General features: G+C 49.3%; 1 protein-coding gene across 1 annotated transcript in view; it reads right to left on the reverse strand.

Moving 5' to 3' along the window:
- NEK5 (NIMA related kinase 5) overlaps nucleotides 1-17823 on the reverse strand; it is a 372187-nt gene that overhangs the window by 21119 nt on the left and 333245 nt on the right. The window contains exon 21 of the mRNA XM_078657268.1: nucleotides 5650-5778. Within this exon, the coding sequence (XP_078513394.1) occupies nucleotides 5650-5778 (129 nt within the window). The remainder of the gene's footprint in view (nucleotides 1-5649; nucleotides 5779-17823) is intronic.

Below are 17823 nucleotides of genomic sequence, written 5' to 3' on the forward strand. Positions count from 1 at the left end.
AGTTCCTCCGTAGTGAGGGGTTTCTCCAGCTGTTCGGTGTGATGGGGATGCAGTGGGGTCCAGGAACATTGGCCTAGAAGATCATTGATCCTGTCTGGGGACGGCTCGTCCACTGTATAAAGGGCAGACTAATATTTCCGAAAAGCCTCACGCTTGGCCCTTTCTGTGGTGGCTCTCTCCCTGTCAGGGAGCTGAATGTTGGCTATGTGAGCTTTTGCAGTGCGCGCTCGGAGGCGCTTTGCCAATAGTATGCCCGCGTTGTCCCCCCCCTCAAAGTACCACTGTTTTAGAGCTAACAGTGTTCTTTCAGCCTTATTGGTACGGAGGGAGCGGAGTTGTCCCCTAAGATTTGCAAGCCGTCGCTTACATGCGAGCGTGGGGCATTCCTGATCCTGCCTTTCCCAACGTTTAATATCTTTGGTGAGATTATCCTCTAAAAGATGAACCTCGTGCGCTCGAGCAATCAACAGGGAGGTGCTATGGCCCCGGATGGTAGCCTTAAAGGCATCCCACACTACCGTGAAGGGTGTTTCGGGAAGATTGTTACTCGCAAAGTAAGAGTCAATGGCAGTCTGTATGCTCTCCACGTCATCTGGATCCCGCAGGATGTGTGGCGGCGGGCGCCACCGGGGAGTGTGGGCAGGGCAAGCGGCCGGATCCTGCAGGAGAAGTTCAACATGGGCATGGTCAGAGAGCGATATGGCGGACATAGAGACCGCTAGTGTATCCTTCATCAGGGGGTGAGAGATAAAAATATAATCAATGCGCGAGTATGAACGGCGGACGTGCGAATAATATGAAAAATCCCGCCCCTCAGGGGAGTGATAGCGCCAGGAGTCCAGCAGACCAAGATTCGCTATTTGTCTCCTAAGCGCAGAAGACATAGCCCCTGTCCCGTGCAGGGAGGCTTCACTTCGGTCCTTCTCAGGGTCCCACGCCAAGTTAAAGTCCACCCCCCCAAGATCAATGCAGAATCATCCTGTGGCAGGTGTTCCCGCAAAATCATCCGGAGGTAGGAGTCCTGCATCCGGTTAGGTGCATACACATTACACAATGTGAAGGAGCGTTGTCCAATCTGGATTCCTGCCCTGATGAAGCGACCATCTGAACTACTGAAGGCCTTGAATTCCCCCTGCCTGATACCAGCTCTGCAAAGAATAGCCACTCCGGCCGCTTTAGCGGGCGCCGTAGCCCAGAATTGGAGAGGATATTTAGGGTGCGCCATGCGAGGAGTGTCTATTTTTAAAAGGTGGGTTTCCTGAAGGAAAGTAATGTCAGGGTTGTGTTGTATGAGGTAACGCCATGTTTGTTCCCGTTTGTTGGGAAAATTAAGCCCCTTAACAGTGAGGGATATAATCATTAAGGGGAGTGGAACAGCCATATTTGTGTCCAGAACCATATTAGTCCGTCATGCCACCATAGAGAGTAAGCTAGGATAGGGGGGAAGGATTGCAAGGGGTTGTCGCTCTCGCCTAGGGAAAAGCAATGTCGAATGGAGGTCCCCCGTCCGCCGCAGTCAGAAGAAGAAAACAAGTAGGAAAAGAAGAGCAGAGAAGCAAAGATATGTAAAAGCAAAAAACAAAGGATCAACATTGGCCAACTGGGCCACAGTTATTTTGTTCCCGTCACGGGTCAGCCTACACCACAGTGCCCCGGTGATCCCAGAGATGTCACTCTCCCAAGAACAGATAGGGGGTGAGTCGTCAGTTGCTCCCGGAGTCGTCCAGATGGGAGTTCCGGCACCAGCAACACTGCAGATAGGGAACTGGGGTGCGAACGACACCATAGAACAAACACTGGTCCCAACGGGCCAGGGACATTTTCCGTGAACAGCACTTGCAGTCAATTGCATTTGTGGGGGTCAGTTCATCAAGGAGTCGAAGATCGCGAGCTTGCTGCCGACTGTTCCCCTTCCAGGGACTTGATATGTTGCATGATATCTTGCTTAGCTTGCGAGGTTGATTGGTCATCGGGATGTGGTGAGCGTCTGTGATGGCGCACTGTAGACCAGGATGGTTTGGCAGGTGCCCGTGTGAGCGGCTGGAGACGCGTGGGACTAGCAGGCGGCTTTGATGAGAGGTGGAGTAGTTGCACCGCTTCTTTATAGACCGTACCACCCGCCGCTTGGAATACCACTGAAAACTGAGGGCAAAGGGGTGGCCCCACTGATAGGAGATATCCATGCTTTGCAACTTGTCTGTCACAGGTTTGAAAGCCCAACGTCTTTGCAAGGTGTTGGGCGCAAGATCTTGAAAGATTTGTATCTTGTGTCCTCTGTAGACGAGGTCCGGCTTGGCACACGCCGCCCTGAGTATAGCCTTTTCAGTAAAGAAATGTACTCTAGTTAGGATGTACGGGAGTATGCCCGGCCTGCCCGCGGGGCCAGCAACCCGATGAGCCCTATCCAGGGCCGGCAGAGACGCATCATCGTCCCCCCATACTTCATGCAGAAGCTGCGCCAAGTAAGTCATAATGTCCTTCCCCTCCGCCCCGAGAGGAACCCCCCGGATGCGGAGGTTATTCCGGGGGCTCCGATTTTCCAGTTCCTCCTGCTTCAGTTGTAACTCTATGTGCTGCTCCTCCAGGGTGGCCAGGCGCTGCCACAGTAGCTCCTGGTCCTCAGTTCGGGCATCCACCATATTTTCTAACCCGTTGACGCGTTCTCCAAGATCCGTAACCTCCTTTAGAAGCTCCCAGACACAAGAGTGAACCTCTGTGCGGAGAGAGCGGATCTTCGATTTGAGCTCTTTCAGGAATATGGCCATAAAAGCTTGTGTGACAGGTGGCGAGTCCCCTCCCGTCTCTGAGGCCACCTCCGGTGGGGCCCCCCCGCCTTGCCCCACATAGCGGCTACGGGGTTGTCTTTGGGGGCCACTGTCGGGTCTTTCCCATCTTTGGAGCGTGTCATCATCTAAGGTGGTGAGGTCCCCAGAAAGGCCAACCGCAAGGGCCAGGGGGGGTCGCAGAGCCGACCGAGATTCCTCCTGGGTACCAAGGGCCCTCGCCTCACAATATTGGTGAAGGATCAAATCAGGCCGCCTCAAGAGTAGCAGCGACCCTACGGCATCCATCCGACTGGAGGAGTCCTATCCCCTCTGGCTTCTGTAGTCTCGACAACGCACCCCGCCACCTCGAGCGGAACACTGGCGTGTCTCGCAGATCGATGAATACCAATGAGGTCAGAGTCAGGAGCGATGTGAGATCATACGCGGCTATCCCAATACCTAAGCAGGGAGCAAGAGCCTCAGGGGCCAGGAGCCCTACGCCTCAGCCCGCACACACCCAGGGCCAACCGCTCACAGCCACTCCCTCCAACCCGGCATACGTCTTCGTACAGTGTTCAGTGTGCTGTCGAGGCGATGTCTGCTCTGGGCGTCCAGAGACCACACAGATGGCGTGCCACAACGGGGATCTCCTACTAAGGGCCCAAGGGCGTGTGCGCTCCGTGACCCCACTCCAGGGTAAGGTGATGCGTACAGTCCAACTGCCCCCCCCCCCTCCCCCCCCCCCCCGCAGTCAACAAACAGATAAGTACACAAAGGCCTGAGGTGAGATCGCCGGATGCCTGTCCCATCAGAGCCCCCTGGGGAAACACCAGCAGCAGGACCACCTGCCGTCGGGAGCCCCCCAATGCCCTCACACTTGATTCTTCAACACAGTAGCCCAGGGCTGCGGCAGGGGCAAAGCCTATATGCCCTACAGTGCAACAGGGATCAAAGTCCAAAAGTGGGGGCACAGATAGGTAGAACAGCAGCCAGAGGTCCCGCCCTCCACACTCCCCCCTCGCTATATGTCCACTGTTCAGGCACACCGCTGCAGGTCAGGGAGATGAGCACCCTCACACTTTCTTCCCGCCTCAGGCCAGTTCCAAAGGCCCCAGCAGAACCCAAGTCAATGGCGCCAATCACGTGGGGACTCAGCGCCGTACAGGGCAGTGGGGGTGCTCGCTCCCTGGAACCCCCACCTGGCCAACAGCGCCTCCCAAGAGCCACGCACCTCACCCCACGTTGGCCACTACAAAGTCCACAGCGTCCCTCCAAGGCAGCGCTTACCCCTGCGTTCGCCTCTCACACATCGTCCCAGGTGAAAATGGCAGTTACCTCTGCAGCGGACTCCCGGCCAAAGCCCTGTATTCACTAGCGGGATCTTCCTCGCCATCAGCTGCCGATGTCTGCACGCCGCCAATGATAATCAGGATAAAGGAGCGCCCTGCCGTGGGGGGACAGCTTGCGTTATCTGGCGCCCGTGGCCGTCCCCGGCGCGATGCTCAGAAAATGGTGCCCTGGAAGTAGCCCCCAGGCCAGGCGCCCTTCTTGGGATGGTCGTCTGCGCTTTCCCCTCCGGGGCAGATGCCCCCACCGCTCCACTGTACGCTTCAATGCTGTGGTGAGTCGGGGGTCCAGGAGCACCCAGTGGCAGCCCCAGCCAAACGCCATGGGGTCCCCAGCCCAGTCACTAGAAAATGACAGACACTCCAACTTGCAGCCCTGTGACTGGCGGCATCCTCCCCTGCTGCACCACCTGGTAGCAGGCCCCCGCTATGCAACGGTGTCACTCACCAGCCGCCTCTTCTCCGCCGATGCTCACCGAGCCAGGGGAGACCTCCCTCGAGCCAGGGGGGACCTCCCTCAAGCCAGGGGAAGCTGCCTGTGTAGCCGCAGTCCCGAAGACGCCACCGGTGCAGCCCACAAAATGGCGCCCGAGCTGCTTACGGGGTCAATCTGCCGTTCAGTCACTCCAGAAAGAGCTCACTGGCTCCTCTCTCCAGGGCAGAGATCCCTGCCTATCTGCTGTCTGCCCAGGGGTGGTATACGGCTTGGGGCTGCCGGCGTGGACAGATGCAGCTCCTATCTCTCACTAGGAGGGCTCCACTCCAGGCGCCATGTAATGGCGCGCGCCCCGACCTGCAGGCCGCTGTGCTGCAGCTCTCTCTTCTCTGCCGGCACCACTTCAAAGTGACTCCCCGGCTCCGCAAGACAAGCCCCTCAGCAGCTGTTTGCTGGACACCCCCAGGATCGGTGCCAGCGAGCCCCCAGCTCCACTTAAATTGCTTTAATTAGCAGTGGCCGGCCGGAGCTCTTCCAGCGTGCGTCCTACTGCATTGCCTGTTAGACCATGCCCCCCAAAAAGTACATTTTTTTAACATTCACAAATGCTTAGTTTTTGCAAATGCCTTACCACCCTACATGGGAATCTGTAATTTCTCAATGCTTTGCAACCAGTTTTCAGAATCTAGGCTTCAAACTTTTCCTTACGCTAGACTATTTTCCCGTTAACTAGCTCAAACTCTATCCCTAAACACTTCCCTTACCATCACAATATCTCTATGCCCAAACTTTACCCTGAGCTTACCCCTGAGCCCAAAATTTACATCTTATCATAGAAGAATAGAAAAAGTACACTGGCAACATAAAATAACAGACAATAAACAACTACAGAGATGCTGAAAGAAATATTACAAGTTTACAGACTGAACTGGAGAAGGTGAAGACTGGTGGTGGTTACATTGTGTTATACATATTGGCGAATCACTGTATTTGACAGTCTTCAAAGAAAAATTCATGACTAAAAATTGGAATGATTTCTGACAGTGGGATCCAGTAGAGGACCCACTTCTATGCACTGTGCCGATCACACAAATATACATACCTGCGCCCAGAAGAATGGAGTCATTTGTTAGCTCTGCTTCTGCTAAAACATTAAGCAGAGTTCCTGGCACTGCTTGATTCCAGTGCTTCCTGTTTTCATGTCTCTCTGAGGCCACTATATTGTCTGCATCTGTTAGAAGACATGAACGGGTGAGTACATTTGGGATTCACCTATAGAAGAGAACATAAGCAGCATTATGAATAGATTGCAGGAACACTGGTTGTCATCTGGTGCGGAACAGCTGGTCGTGGTTCCGCTTGTTTAATTTTTAACTCGGTTCCTGTGACTCTAAGAATATACCAAATGTACCTGAGGCCAGGGTGCTTGAAACAACACACCTCAGCCTCCAATATTACATTCCTCCTTTACCCTAGTAAACAAAAACAGATAAAAACAGAACACTAGATTGAAACATGGAAAAAACGTTAAAGACACAATGACAAACAAAAAGCCACTGCCAGTTCAGGCTAAAGGATTCTGTCGGTCTTGGGCGGTAGCAGCTGAAGCACTGGTCTCCTATATTAATAGTCTATCACATAGTCTTTTAAATACTGGTATGGAGTGGGGTTCCTCCGTAGACTGTACCAGAGCAGGCCGCGGTCATGTCCACCTTGCACTGGGGTGGGCCCTCAAGTGCCTCCTTCCACCGGCGACTGGATGGCCTGCGTTGTGGGTTTGGGATCTGCCACGGGGCGCTGTGGGGGTGCTGGGCATTCAAGACAAAGAACAAATGGATCAGCTTCTTCTTCGTGTTCATCAGGGTTGCCATCCAAATGCTCACCTTCTGGGTGAAAGTTCCTGTCTCTTGGTTGCTCCCCAGGGTATCCATGGTACCATTTGAAGCAAGAAACATTCGACCTCTGGTCCCCCGGATCCTCAGAACTCATCATGGGTTACGTTAGAAAGGGAGTCTGAACTTGTTCTCTGGGTGCCTATCTCTTGCCAGCACCCATTCCCAACACTAATACTTGGAGTCTTGGCTCACACGCACTGTGACACGCAGCGGATCTGTTCTTGTCAGGAGTGTGCTTGGCTGCTTGGATCGAGGTCGTTTTCCTAATTCGGATGGTGCGGGGTTACAACCCTGACCCTTCATCCAAAACGGGATACTGGGTGCTACCCCTGTGGTGGTGTGAGGGCTCCAGCGATAGTCTCTCAGAAATGTGTTGAAGGCCTTTTCGATGCACTGCTGCTCCGTCTGTGCTATATGGATTGTTTTGGTGATAGTCCTCATGAATCTCTGGACCTCTCCATTAGCTTGAGGCCAACGAGGGGTGATCTTGCAGTGCTTGGCCATTTCGGGACAGAAGACAGTTGGCGTGGTCCTGACCATTGAAGAGGGCCCGATATCAGTGCAGAGTTCCCTTATGTGGTCATGATGTTCTCCAGTTTTTGAAAAGTCTCTCCCACAGAGGTTGTCTTTACAATCTCCACCTCTGGGTATTTGAAGAAATCATCTATGACGACTAACAAATGCCTGCACGGGGGGCTGCCAAAGTCTGCACTGGCACGATGCCACAGAACGTCTGGAATCTGTTCAGTGACAATAGGTGGCGGAGAGTGCGGCCTTCCAGTGGCTTGGAATAGTCTCATTGTCTGACTGTGTGTTCAACTTGGTCGTCTAAACCAGCTAACCACAATTTGTTGTGCAGCCTGTTTTTAGTTTTGATGTCCCCTTGGTGGGACCTGTGGGCAAGGTCCACCATCCATTGGGTTAGGCAGGGGCTGGCAGGTGCAACGAGCCGGCCCTCTTAGCAGACACCCATCTGCGTTGGCAATGAGATCATCCTGTACGATATGCAGGGAGATTAACGTACTCTGGGTTTCCATCTTGTTCTGGAATAGATCTGTGGTGATGGCATTCCACTTTCCTGACCGGGTCACTGCTAAGGCCTGTTGGATGCAGTAGTCCATTTTTGTGGCCTCTATGATATAGGTTAAGGATATAGGAGTTGGACACAAACGTTCCACAACCATCCTTGCATATTCCTCCGCATCAGTAGCTTCCTGCTCTTCATAAGGTGTGGTTGGTCATCGGTGTCTCGAAAGGTAGTTGGCGGGGTTATGGGCGCCGGGTCTATACTCCACTGAGAAGTGGTATTATTGTAGCTGGAGCATCCATTTCTCAATTTCTGTCCCTTAAACAGCGGATCAGTGGTTTGTGATCAGTGCTGACTATGAATGGGTGGCTATGTAGGTGAATGTGAACATTTCGACACCACCAATGGATCGCAATGGCCTCTTATTCCATATGGGCTCGGTAGGGGTCACACATGGCTGGCGTATACAATGGGGGCCCACTCCACGCATTGCTGTTTTTTCGACAAAGCTGCTCCCAGGACGGTAGGGCTGGCGCCTACTGCCAGCTCGGTGTCTTTGTTTGTATCAAAATAGGCTAACGTGGTGTTCTCTGACAGCGCCTGCTTCGTGTCTTGAAAATATAGCTCTTATTTGGTCCCCCAGGGCCAGGGGGTCAATGCCTTTGTGAGGCCCTGCAGCGGACCGGTGAGTTGGGTGAGGTTCGGCATGAATCGGCCGCAATAGGTGACCATGGCCTTAGACAACAGTGACAGTGGTCAGTGCTGGTGCCGAATGAATGTCGCCGGGTCAGAGGGCAAATCCTTTGGCAGAGAAGCAGTAGCCAAAGAAACATATCTCTTCCTTGAGGAACTCATATTTTTCCTTGTACAGGGTGAGCCCGCAGTCTTGGAGGCTTTTGAACACCAGCCTTACTCTGTGAAAGCGTTCCTCCAGTGCGGGTGCGTGGACTAGAATGTTGTCACTGACATTTAAGACTCCCGAAGACCAGCCAGCACTCCCTTGATAATGTCCTAAAACACCTTGGCTGCGCTGGAGATGCAGAAATTGAGACGCTTGTATCGCCTCAAAGCAAGGTGTGTGGAGAATGTTGTCACATTCTGGGACTTAGGTGCTAGGAGAATATGATGGCAGCGGACCTCAGGTCCATCTTTGAGAACTGGCAGGAGCTGGGAGTTCCCCTACGATGTCCACGGTCGGGGTTATGAGTCTTTCCCTCTTTATGGCTGTGTTACAAAGCCTCATGTCAACAAATAGTTTTACTTCTCCAGGTTGTTTTGGTTTGCGAGCAAACACGATAGGTGAGACCCAAGGCGTTGGTTTCTCCACTCTCCCAATGATGTACGCCACCTCTAGTTACTGTAATTCGGCCTCTACTTTTGCCGAACATGAAACGACACCAGGCAGTGGTGTAGGGTGATGGGTTGTACTGAACGATTGCAGGTGGACTACTTGTTATTTTAGGCAACCAATGCCTTGGAAGATGTGTCTGAACTCATTGAGGAGAAAGCCCACTACGCTTGCATGTATCCCAAAGGCAAACTAGACTAGCCTCAGGTGTTCAGCCATCTGGCAACCGATGAGAATGTAAGACCCGCCTCTGGTGATGTATGCCTTTGCCGTTAGGGACTGTCCTTCATGTCTGATCTTAGTGATGAAGATGTCGGCAAGAGGGAGGCATGTAGTGGTGCCAAAATCATACACTCTAGTATGTCTAGTGGGGAAAAGTGCCGGCAGAGAGGGCATCTTCTGGTATAGAGCTAGGGGCAGTAAGTTGATCGACGAGGGCCATGAGTGTCTGTACTTCTATTGTGACCTAGCAGCGGGGGACATGGTGGGTGAGGCTCAGAGTCGGTTCAACTGCATGTATGACGTGAACAGTCTCATCAGAGGCATCATCATCCACTTCGTCGTTGTTTGCGAACACGTAAAGCTTAATCAGAACAAAGGTGCATTATGCGCATTTTAGCCAGTAGACATCATGAATCTCAACCTCTACCCTCCCCCACACTTGGCTCATCTCGGTTGTATTTTCTGGTAGCGAAATCTTTCAGACATTGCCATAATCTCTTCCCCATCTTCCCAACTCTGTCCATGTCAGTGGCCCCTGTATACCCTCCACCCACCCCGGATCTTATCCCATTTGCGTGGGCATCCTCTGGCCTAGTATACTACCTTCTCTGCACCTCAGCACTAGTCCAAATCATCCTCCCATTCAGAGAGTTCAGGTGGAAGGCTCGCCCCCCACGCCTTAACTATGTTCCATTTTGCAACTATTGCCGCCACATTGAGCCATGTCGTTATGTATTTGGGCCATTTTGCCACACGTCACACAAAGTAGGAGCCAATGTGGCTCCACTGAGATCTCCAACTCAATGACGTCAGACATGACTTGTGCCTCCAGTAGTTGTGTATGTAACTACACTCCCAAATAATAGGAAAGAAGGAGCCTCCTTCACCACACCCCCTCGCACAGTATCGGGATACACATTGGCCCAACCAATGCAGAAGTGATCTTGAGGTGTGGGACCTATGAAAGATACATAGCTGAATGAGTTGGAATTGGGCCCTTACAGCTACTTCTCGAGTACTCTGCACTCCTCCTTCCAATCACCCTCTTTCTAGGTCTGTCTCCCATGCCTCCCTCAAGGAGTCTATCGGAGTTGGTGAATTATACCTAATTTTCTTATAAGTTAGGAAGGTGGCCCCTGGTATTAGCAATCTGCCTTCCAAGAGTGAGTATTCTGGCAGTGATTCCAGTTCCATAAGATGTTTGCGCAGGACATGGTCCAACTGTAAATATTTAAACCTTTCTGTGTCTGCCATTTTGTATTCAATTCTCAGATTCTCTAAGGTTATCAGTGCCTGCCCCCTCCAGATATTTCCCAGACTTTAAATTCCTTCAATGTCCTCACCTCCCTTAACTGATCACTATCCCACAGTAGAGTCCTGATCTGCTTTCCTTCCCAACCCAAGTGTTTGGTTATTTCATGCCAAGCTCACACCACTGTTTGCGTGAGGAATGGGAGCTGTTTTTCACTGCATCTATGGTAAAGTGCTGCTGGATAGCCCCTATCTCCCATCGACAAATGATCTACTTGGATGGCTAGATCATTGCGATCAGTGAACACCCAATCGGTAATTATGATCAATTGTAAGGCCCAATAGTACTTTTGAATATCTTAGACTGCTAGCCCTCCCTCGTATACGCCCCTCTGAAATTTACGCCGAGCGATTCTGGAACTACTTCTGTCCCATAAGAGTTTTTGCAATTCACTATCAATAGTTTGAAATACTGTCATAGGTCTTTTGTATGGGGTGTTCTGTAATACATACAGTAGCTGAGGCAGAGACATCATTTTGAATATGACCGCCATGCCCATCTGGTAGTTTTCTCCAATATGCCACGTCACTCTATCTGTGGGTAAAAGTTATGTAATAGGAAGTCTTCCTCTCTCATGGATATCTGAATGCCCAGGTATGTAAAATTAATTTTAACAAACTCGGGGGGATTCCTCCTGTCAAGGGGAAGAGGAGAGACTTGTTGCAGTTTATTGTGTATATAGAATAACTGCTAAATAGTTAGAATATATGAAGCACCCTGTGCACAGACCTATCAATGTTAACTAGATATAGAGGGATATCTTCCACATACATAGTATTGGGTCGTTGCGGACCCAGGCTGCCAATGGCTCTAGGGCAGGGGTCTTCAAACTGTGGGGCGCGACCCCCAGGGGGGCCTTGGAGCGATGCAAAGGGGGTCGCGCCGTCACAGTCATACTTCTACCCAGGCCCAAGGGCTTCAGCCCCCCTCCTCCCTCGTTGTGTCTCTCAGCCCGGCTGGTGCTTCAGTGCAACTTGATCTGCTGGGGGCTCGGCTGGGCAGTGTCTAGAGTCATCTCCGGCAGGCCTGTGTTTTTCACAGGTCTTTAAAGACCATTTGTATATTTACATGCCTTTGTAAACTGGTTACAGATGCTAGTTGTTTTCCTGGTTTCAGTACCCCCTGGGCCCCCACTGTGCCTGTGCCTTACATTTGTATTTTACAATTACTGCTGTAGTGTGAGAATGCATTTATTGAAAAGGAATATAAAGTAGGGTTGCCAAAATAAAAATGCCTGCCTGTTTTGTTTAAAGCCCGCAAAGACCTCCTCTAGACACTATATAGACTTTCAAATACAAAAGTATGCATGCATTAGTTATGTTACTTTTCTGTCTTTTTTTTCTCTTTGTCAGTCATGGATCATTGAGACAGCCCTAGAACACAATTAAAAGTGTTTTCTATTTATATTTGCTGTTCGAAGTATGCACATAAGTGCTGAAAATATAGCTTTAGGTGACTGCTTATTTTTGTACCGACTGGGCCACCAAAATAATCTGCTGGCAACCCTAACCATAGGACTGTAAGTTTGTTGCAGGATCAGCACATTATTTATTTCCTCCACCCTCGAATCCCCGGTTAATGCCGCAGTAGTTTAACTTAGATCTTAAACCCTACGCCGCCGTCAATAACATGCTGAGTTACTTCAAGTGTCTGGGAATGCACCCTGCATTCAGACAACTCACTCCTCATTCTCGCCCTTCACTTTCACGCTCACCCTGCACTCACATGGATCACCATGCACTCACACAATTCACCCTGCACTCACAGTGATCACAATGCACTCACACCATTCACCCGCTCACCCTGCACTCACAGTGATCACTCTGCACTCACAATGCACTTGCGTTGTTCACCCTATACCTCACCCTGGAGTCACATGAGTACACTACTCATCATGAACTCATGTGACACTTCACTCACCTGAACCACTCACTGCTCAATATGCAACTCACTCAAACAAGCCCATCAGTAATCATACATTCATTCGTCCCATTCTGAACTTGCATCCACACCCAAATTCATACGCCACCTCACTCACCCTGCAGTCACTCCTCTTACCCTACTTTCGCACTGTTGCATCGCTCAACGGGGAATCACATGGGCACTCTTGTCACCCACACAGTGGGCAGAGGGTTAATCTGCCTGCTACAAAGAATGTGCACCATGCAGATCACAGAACTGAGTGTGAGTAAGCTATGAATAGCGCTATAAAAAAATGAAATCTTTGTCAGAAAGGTGCATTGTTGGTGAGTGGCAGCGAAGGAATTCATGGAGGAGGAAACGGGGGTGGAGAACCAAAAAAGATTGTTGCACCGTGTGAGTCCAGTGTTAGGGCCAGCCCTGGCTGGGAATGTTAATTTATGGTCTAGTGACTCCCCTGCTTCTGGCTATTATTATTATTTACATTTATAGTGTGCTACTGTTACCAAAAGATGTTCTGGGGCTAATAATCATCTGCTGCCTGTAGGCATATGAGAAACACAAAGAAGGAGAAGAAGAACCAGCCATACTACAGAGCATATTGAAAGGTTTTTATATCTTCCTAAAGGATAATAGATTCTTGGTGGAGCGAAGCAAAGGAGGGTGCAAGTTCCATAACTGCCCGGCCTGCACCAAAACAGCGAGACAGACAACTCATGCCTTCTTGAATTAGGGAACAATAAGCAGAGTTCGACCTGTATGCTTGGTGAGGAGAGATGAGAGGATGAGAGAGGACAGCAAGGGAGTGAGAGAATTTGATTGAAGAGAACAGGGATGAGGAGAAATGTAAATTGCCAAAGAGAAGCGTGGACACGCAAGAAGTGAGTGTGAGCCAAAGGTGAGGGCTTCTGTTAGAACAAAGGGGAGATGTGAAAGTTGAATGGGGGGACTGGAGAGGTGTAAGATACAAATAGACAAACATTTGAATGGAGAGACGAGGTGAATGAGAAGTGCTGAGGGGCACGGGAGGTGATGGGACCAGAAAGGCCATGAAATAAAGGTGAGAGACTGTTCGAGATGAGGGCGATGAAAAGATAAAATGGCAAGAGGTGATTAAAGGTGAAGTGAGAGGTTGAATGGGGAGAGTTCAGATGTTGTAAAAAGGGTTGAAAGAAAATGGCCTGCAAAGTGAGAGAGGGATCTGGGGTTAGGAGAGGAGAGAGGAATGGAAGGGAGGGGGTGAGAGGAAAGCTGCATGGGTAAACTGCTTAGCTCTGCACAAAACTGCCAGGTTTTTAGGGACCCTTGCTTCTCCTGGCCAGGGCCAAGTGAGCTTCTAATCGTATTCCTGCAGAGTGGAAGGCCCTTCTCACAGGTTGACTATAAATCCTTCTGATGTTAATTGCTGTATTTTGGTTATAAACGGGTACTGAAGGGGTGAAATCTTTCCCCAGTGTTAATGTGTGTAAAAAATGTCAAAATAATGAAGCAATGCTATCCCAAAATATGCGGCATCACTTACATTTTCTTCCCACACTATTTAGTCAAGCGTATCGCATAATTTTGTCCTCACCTGCCTCATAATTCTAGTATGTATAAACAAAAGGAATCCTACCAGAGGGGATGTGTTTCCCAAGAGATATGGGAGCACTCAGTGTTTGTTAAAATACCCCTCACACACCAAAAGGCCCCTTGGTGTCATGCTTCATCATCGGGGTCTTCGCACCCCTCTAACGGGATGCGGCGTGCTACGACCTACGACTACGCGGGAGCACTGATAAATGGCTATGTGTGGTGTGTGTGGTGCACGTGATAAAGCAAATAATGTGAGTGGTGGTAGATAGTGACTGGTTAAAAAGTACCTGGCTCGTAGGGAAAAAGAATTTTTTTTTATTCAAGACCTCGGGCTGGCACTATTAAAAGAAGTGAAGTGCGAGGTAACCTCTGTCGTGATAATGGACAGTACCTCATGTGTGCGTCGACATGTTTCGGAGCAAACGCTCCTTCTTCAGGACGGGAGCACAACTTCCCCACCTTACTCACGTTTCACTAATTAATAACTCAAAAATTAATGTTAGTTAACAAAAAGTGATAATTTTTAAGTGATAAAAAGGCTATAATGTGCCTACAGCGGTTTTGGCTCAGGATACATGCAGTTGCATGACCTGAAAAAGAACAAAAACAAAAACAAAAATGGTCACCCAAGTTGTGGGTAGTTCTACAGGTGCAATCACCTGGAACAAACCATATAGCACAGTTTGCCCTGTAAAAGAAAAGACTTACAAAACATACACTACATGGAACACACAAGATTGTCTGAATAATGATATCAGGGAAATGTAGGTCATACTTAATAGATATGGTTTGCTTGCTTCATGAGCTCACACGGGCGTCTAGGGGTTAATTGCTATTTTGTGCAATCTGAGTGGAGAGATAAAAGGAGTAAAATGAAAAGTGAACAAAGGAGTTGATAATCAGTTCTTACTCACTTGTTTTAAAAGAGAAGGTCCAAATGCCCTGTCAAATATACTCACAGACCGGGGACGAATATTCACTGTCTTACCCCACACGCAACTCCGCTTGAATGGTAGTGCGAGCCTGCTGTGGGTGGTATTTATACCATGTTGTCCCAATTAAATTAACCAAAATAACCAATTAGGCGGGTACGATATTCTGTCCAAATATGGGTTTTCCGCTAGCTTAATTACCGGTTTTATGGTCCCACACACCTAATCCAGATCATCTCATTAGGAAGGGGAAGTCCCGTTCATCACAGGGCGCTGCCGCTTAGCATGTCTGCTTCGCGCATGCTCCGTTGCTCATGACAAAGGTGCGCATGCTTCGCTGGGAGATGCTACTAAGCCGCGCATGCGCGGTCGTGTGGTTGGGCGCCTGGGTCTCATATGCTCAATACGGATGGTGGACTATGCCGAATTGGTGCACCCAGGTCTCATTTTTGGTCACTGCGGGTTGGAGTTAATAAAAAGGGGGTTATTTTAAATTAAATAATGAGGGCTTCTACATGAAACTACAGATTTTAAGCCTGTATAATACTCAATTAAAATTACAATCGTTTCATTGCAGTGACAATGATTCCCTAAAGGGCATCATTATAGGGGAAGGTAGTCTCAATATCACAAGTGATAGATATGGGTACAGGGCTTTTGCTCTGACTAGGACAAATTCCTTTGACCGTCTCAGTTTTTGTGTTACCCTTAGTTGGATAATTGTGACCACGGAACATCATCATTAAGCCCATGAATATGCGTGCCCAGGCGAAACACCCATCTTTGTTCCTTTTGGAACAAGCCCTTTTCAGATGGTAGTGATTCATTGATTGTCCACCTCAGGTCATTTACACAATGCTGTTCTTCTAGGTAATGTGTTGCCATCTTGGTAGACCTGGGGGCACCAATTCGGCATAGTCCACCATCCGTATTGAGCATATGAGACCCAGGCGCCCAACCACACGACCGCGCATGCGCGGCTTAGTAGCATCTCCCAGCGAAGCATGCGCACCTTTGTCATGACCAACGGAGCATGCGCGAAGCAGACATGCTAAGCGGCAGCGCCCGGTGATGAACGGGACTTCCCCTTCCTAATGAGATGATCTGGATTAGGTGTGTGGGACCATAAAACCGGTAATTAAGCTAGCGGAAAACCCATATTTGGACAGAATATCGTACCCGCCTAATTGGTTATTTTGGTTAATTTAATTGGGACAACATGGTATAAATACCACCCACAGCAGGCTCGCACTACCATTCGAGTGGAGTTGCGTGTGGGGTAAGACAGTGAATATTCGTCCCCGGTCTGTGAGTATATTTGACAGGGCATTTGGACCTTCTCTTTTAAAACAAGTGAGTAAGAACTGATTATCAACTCCTTTGTTCACTTTTCATTTTACTCCTTTTATCTCTCCACTCAGATTGCACAAAATAGCAATTAACCCCTAGACGCCCGTGTGAGCTCATGAAGCAAGCAAACCATATCTATTAAGTATGACCTACATTTCCCTGATATCATTATTCAGGCAATCTTGTGTTTTCCATGTAGTGTATGTTTTGTAAGTCTTTTCTTTTACAGGGCAAACTGTGCTATATGGTTTGTTCCAGGTGATTGCACCTGTAGAACTACCCACAACTTGGGTGACCATTTTTGTTTTTGTTTTTGTTCTTTTTCAGGTAATGCAACTGCATGTATCCTGAGCCAAAACCGCTGTAGGCACATTATAGCCTTTTTATCACTTAAAAATTATCACCTTTTGTTAACTAACATTCATTTTTGAGTTATTAATTAGTGAAACGTGAGTAAGGTGGGGAAGTTGTGCTCCCGTCCTGAAGAAGGAGCGTTTGCTCCGAAACATGTCGACGCACACATGAGGTACTGTCCATTATCACGACAGAGGTTACCTCGCACTTCACTTCTTTTAATAGTGCCAGCCCGAGGTCTTGAATATTTTTTTTTTCTTTTTACCTACGAGCCAGGTACTTTTTAACCAGTCACTATCTACCACCACTCACATTATTTGCTTTATTACGTGCACCACACACACCACACATAGCCATTTATCAGTGCTCCTGCGTGGTCGTAGGTCGTAGCACGCCGCATCCCGTTAGAGGGGTGCGAAGACCCCGATGATGAAGCATGACACCAAGGGGCCTTTTGGTGTGTGAGGGGTATTTTAACAAACACTGAGTGCTCCCATATCTCTTGGGAAGCACATCCCCTCTGGTAGGATTCCTTTTGTTTATACATGTTAGCTTGTGGAGTAAGAATCCTACTTTGTTTACTCTACCTCCCTTCTTTGTAAATTTTCATAATTCTAGTAGCCCTGCCCACAGGTTTAGAAATTTTTGTCAGGAGGGGGTCCTTACGTCTCAAAATGTTGACAGGGGGGGCTCGGCATCCAAAAGTTTGAAGACCTCTGCTCTAGGGCTAGGGCAAATATAATTGGCGAAAGTGAGCAGCCCTACCTTGTGCCAATTCTGAGAGGAAATGAATGAGATACCACTCCGTTAACTCTTACCCTAGCCTGCGGGTCTTGAAATAGGAGCTTAACCCCTGCACAGAAACTCGGTTTGAAGCTCAATCTGTGCAGGGTTGCAAACATGAACGGCCATTCAATGCCGTCGAATGCCATTTGCGCGTCAAGAGAAAGTAACAATGCCTCCCCAGTCTGTTTCACTCTCATCATGTATAGCACTCCATATAATCTTCTTAGATTCATCTGCGTGCCCCTATGGGGCATAAATCCCAACTGGTCCAGGTGGATCAGTTTGGAGATCACAGTTCGGAGTCGGGCTGCCAGTGCCTTGGCCTATTCAACAATGATATCGGTGACGTGCTGCGTGTGGAGTATGAGCTTGGTGATTCTGAATTCTTTCGGTATGCCCAGATCCGCCACGCTTTGTTGTCTGTGTTTGCAGCGGGCTCCGACATTCCTGAGTCTTCCCCTCTGGAGAACCGTATTCTGGATGGCCCGGTACCCGACAGCACGATCTCCCTAATTTATAAAAAACTCATTAACAACAGGGCTGACTTGCTGACCC

This window comes from Lissotriton helveticus, chromosome 8, assembly GCF_964261635.1.
Source record: "Lissotriton helveticus chromosome 8, aLisHel1.1, whole genome shotgun sequence".
NCBI classification, from domain to species: domain Eukaryota; kingdom Metazoa; phylum Chordata; class Amphibia; order Caudata; family Salamandridae; genus Lissotriton; species Lissotriton helveticus.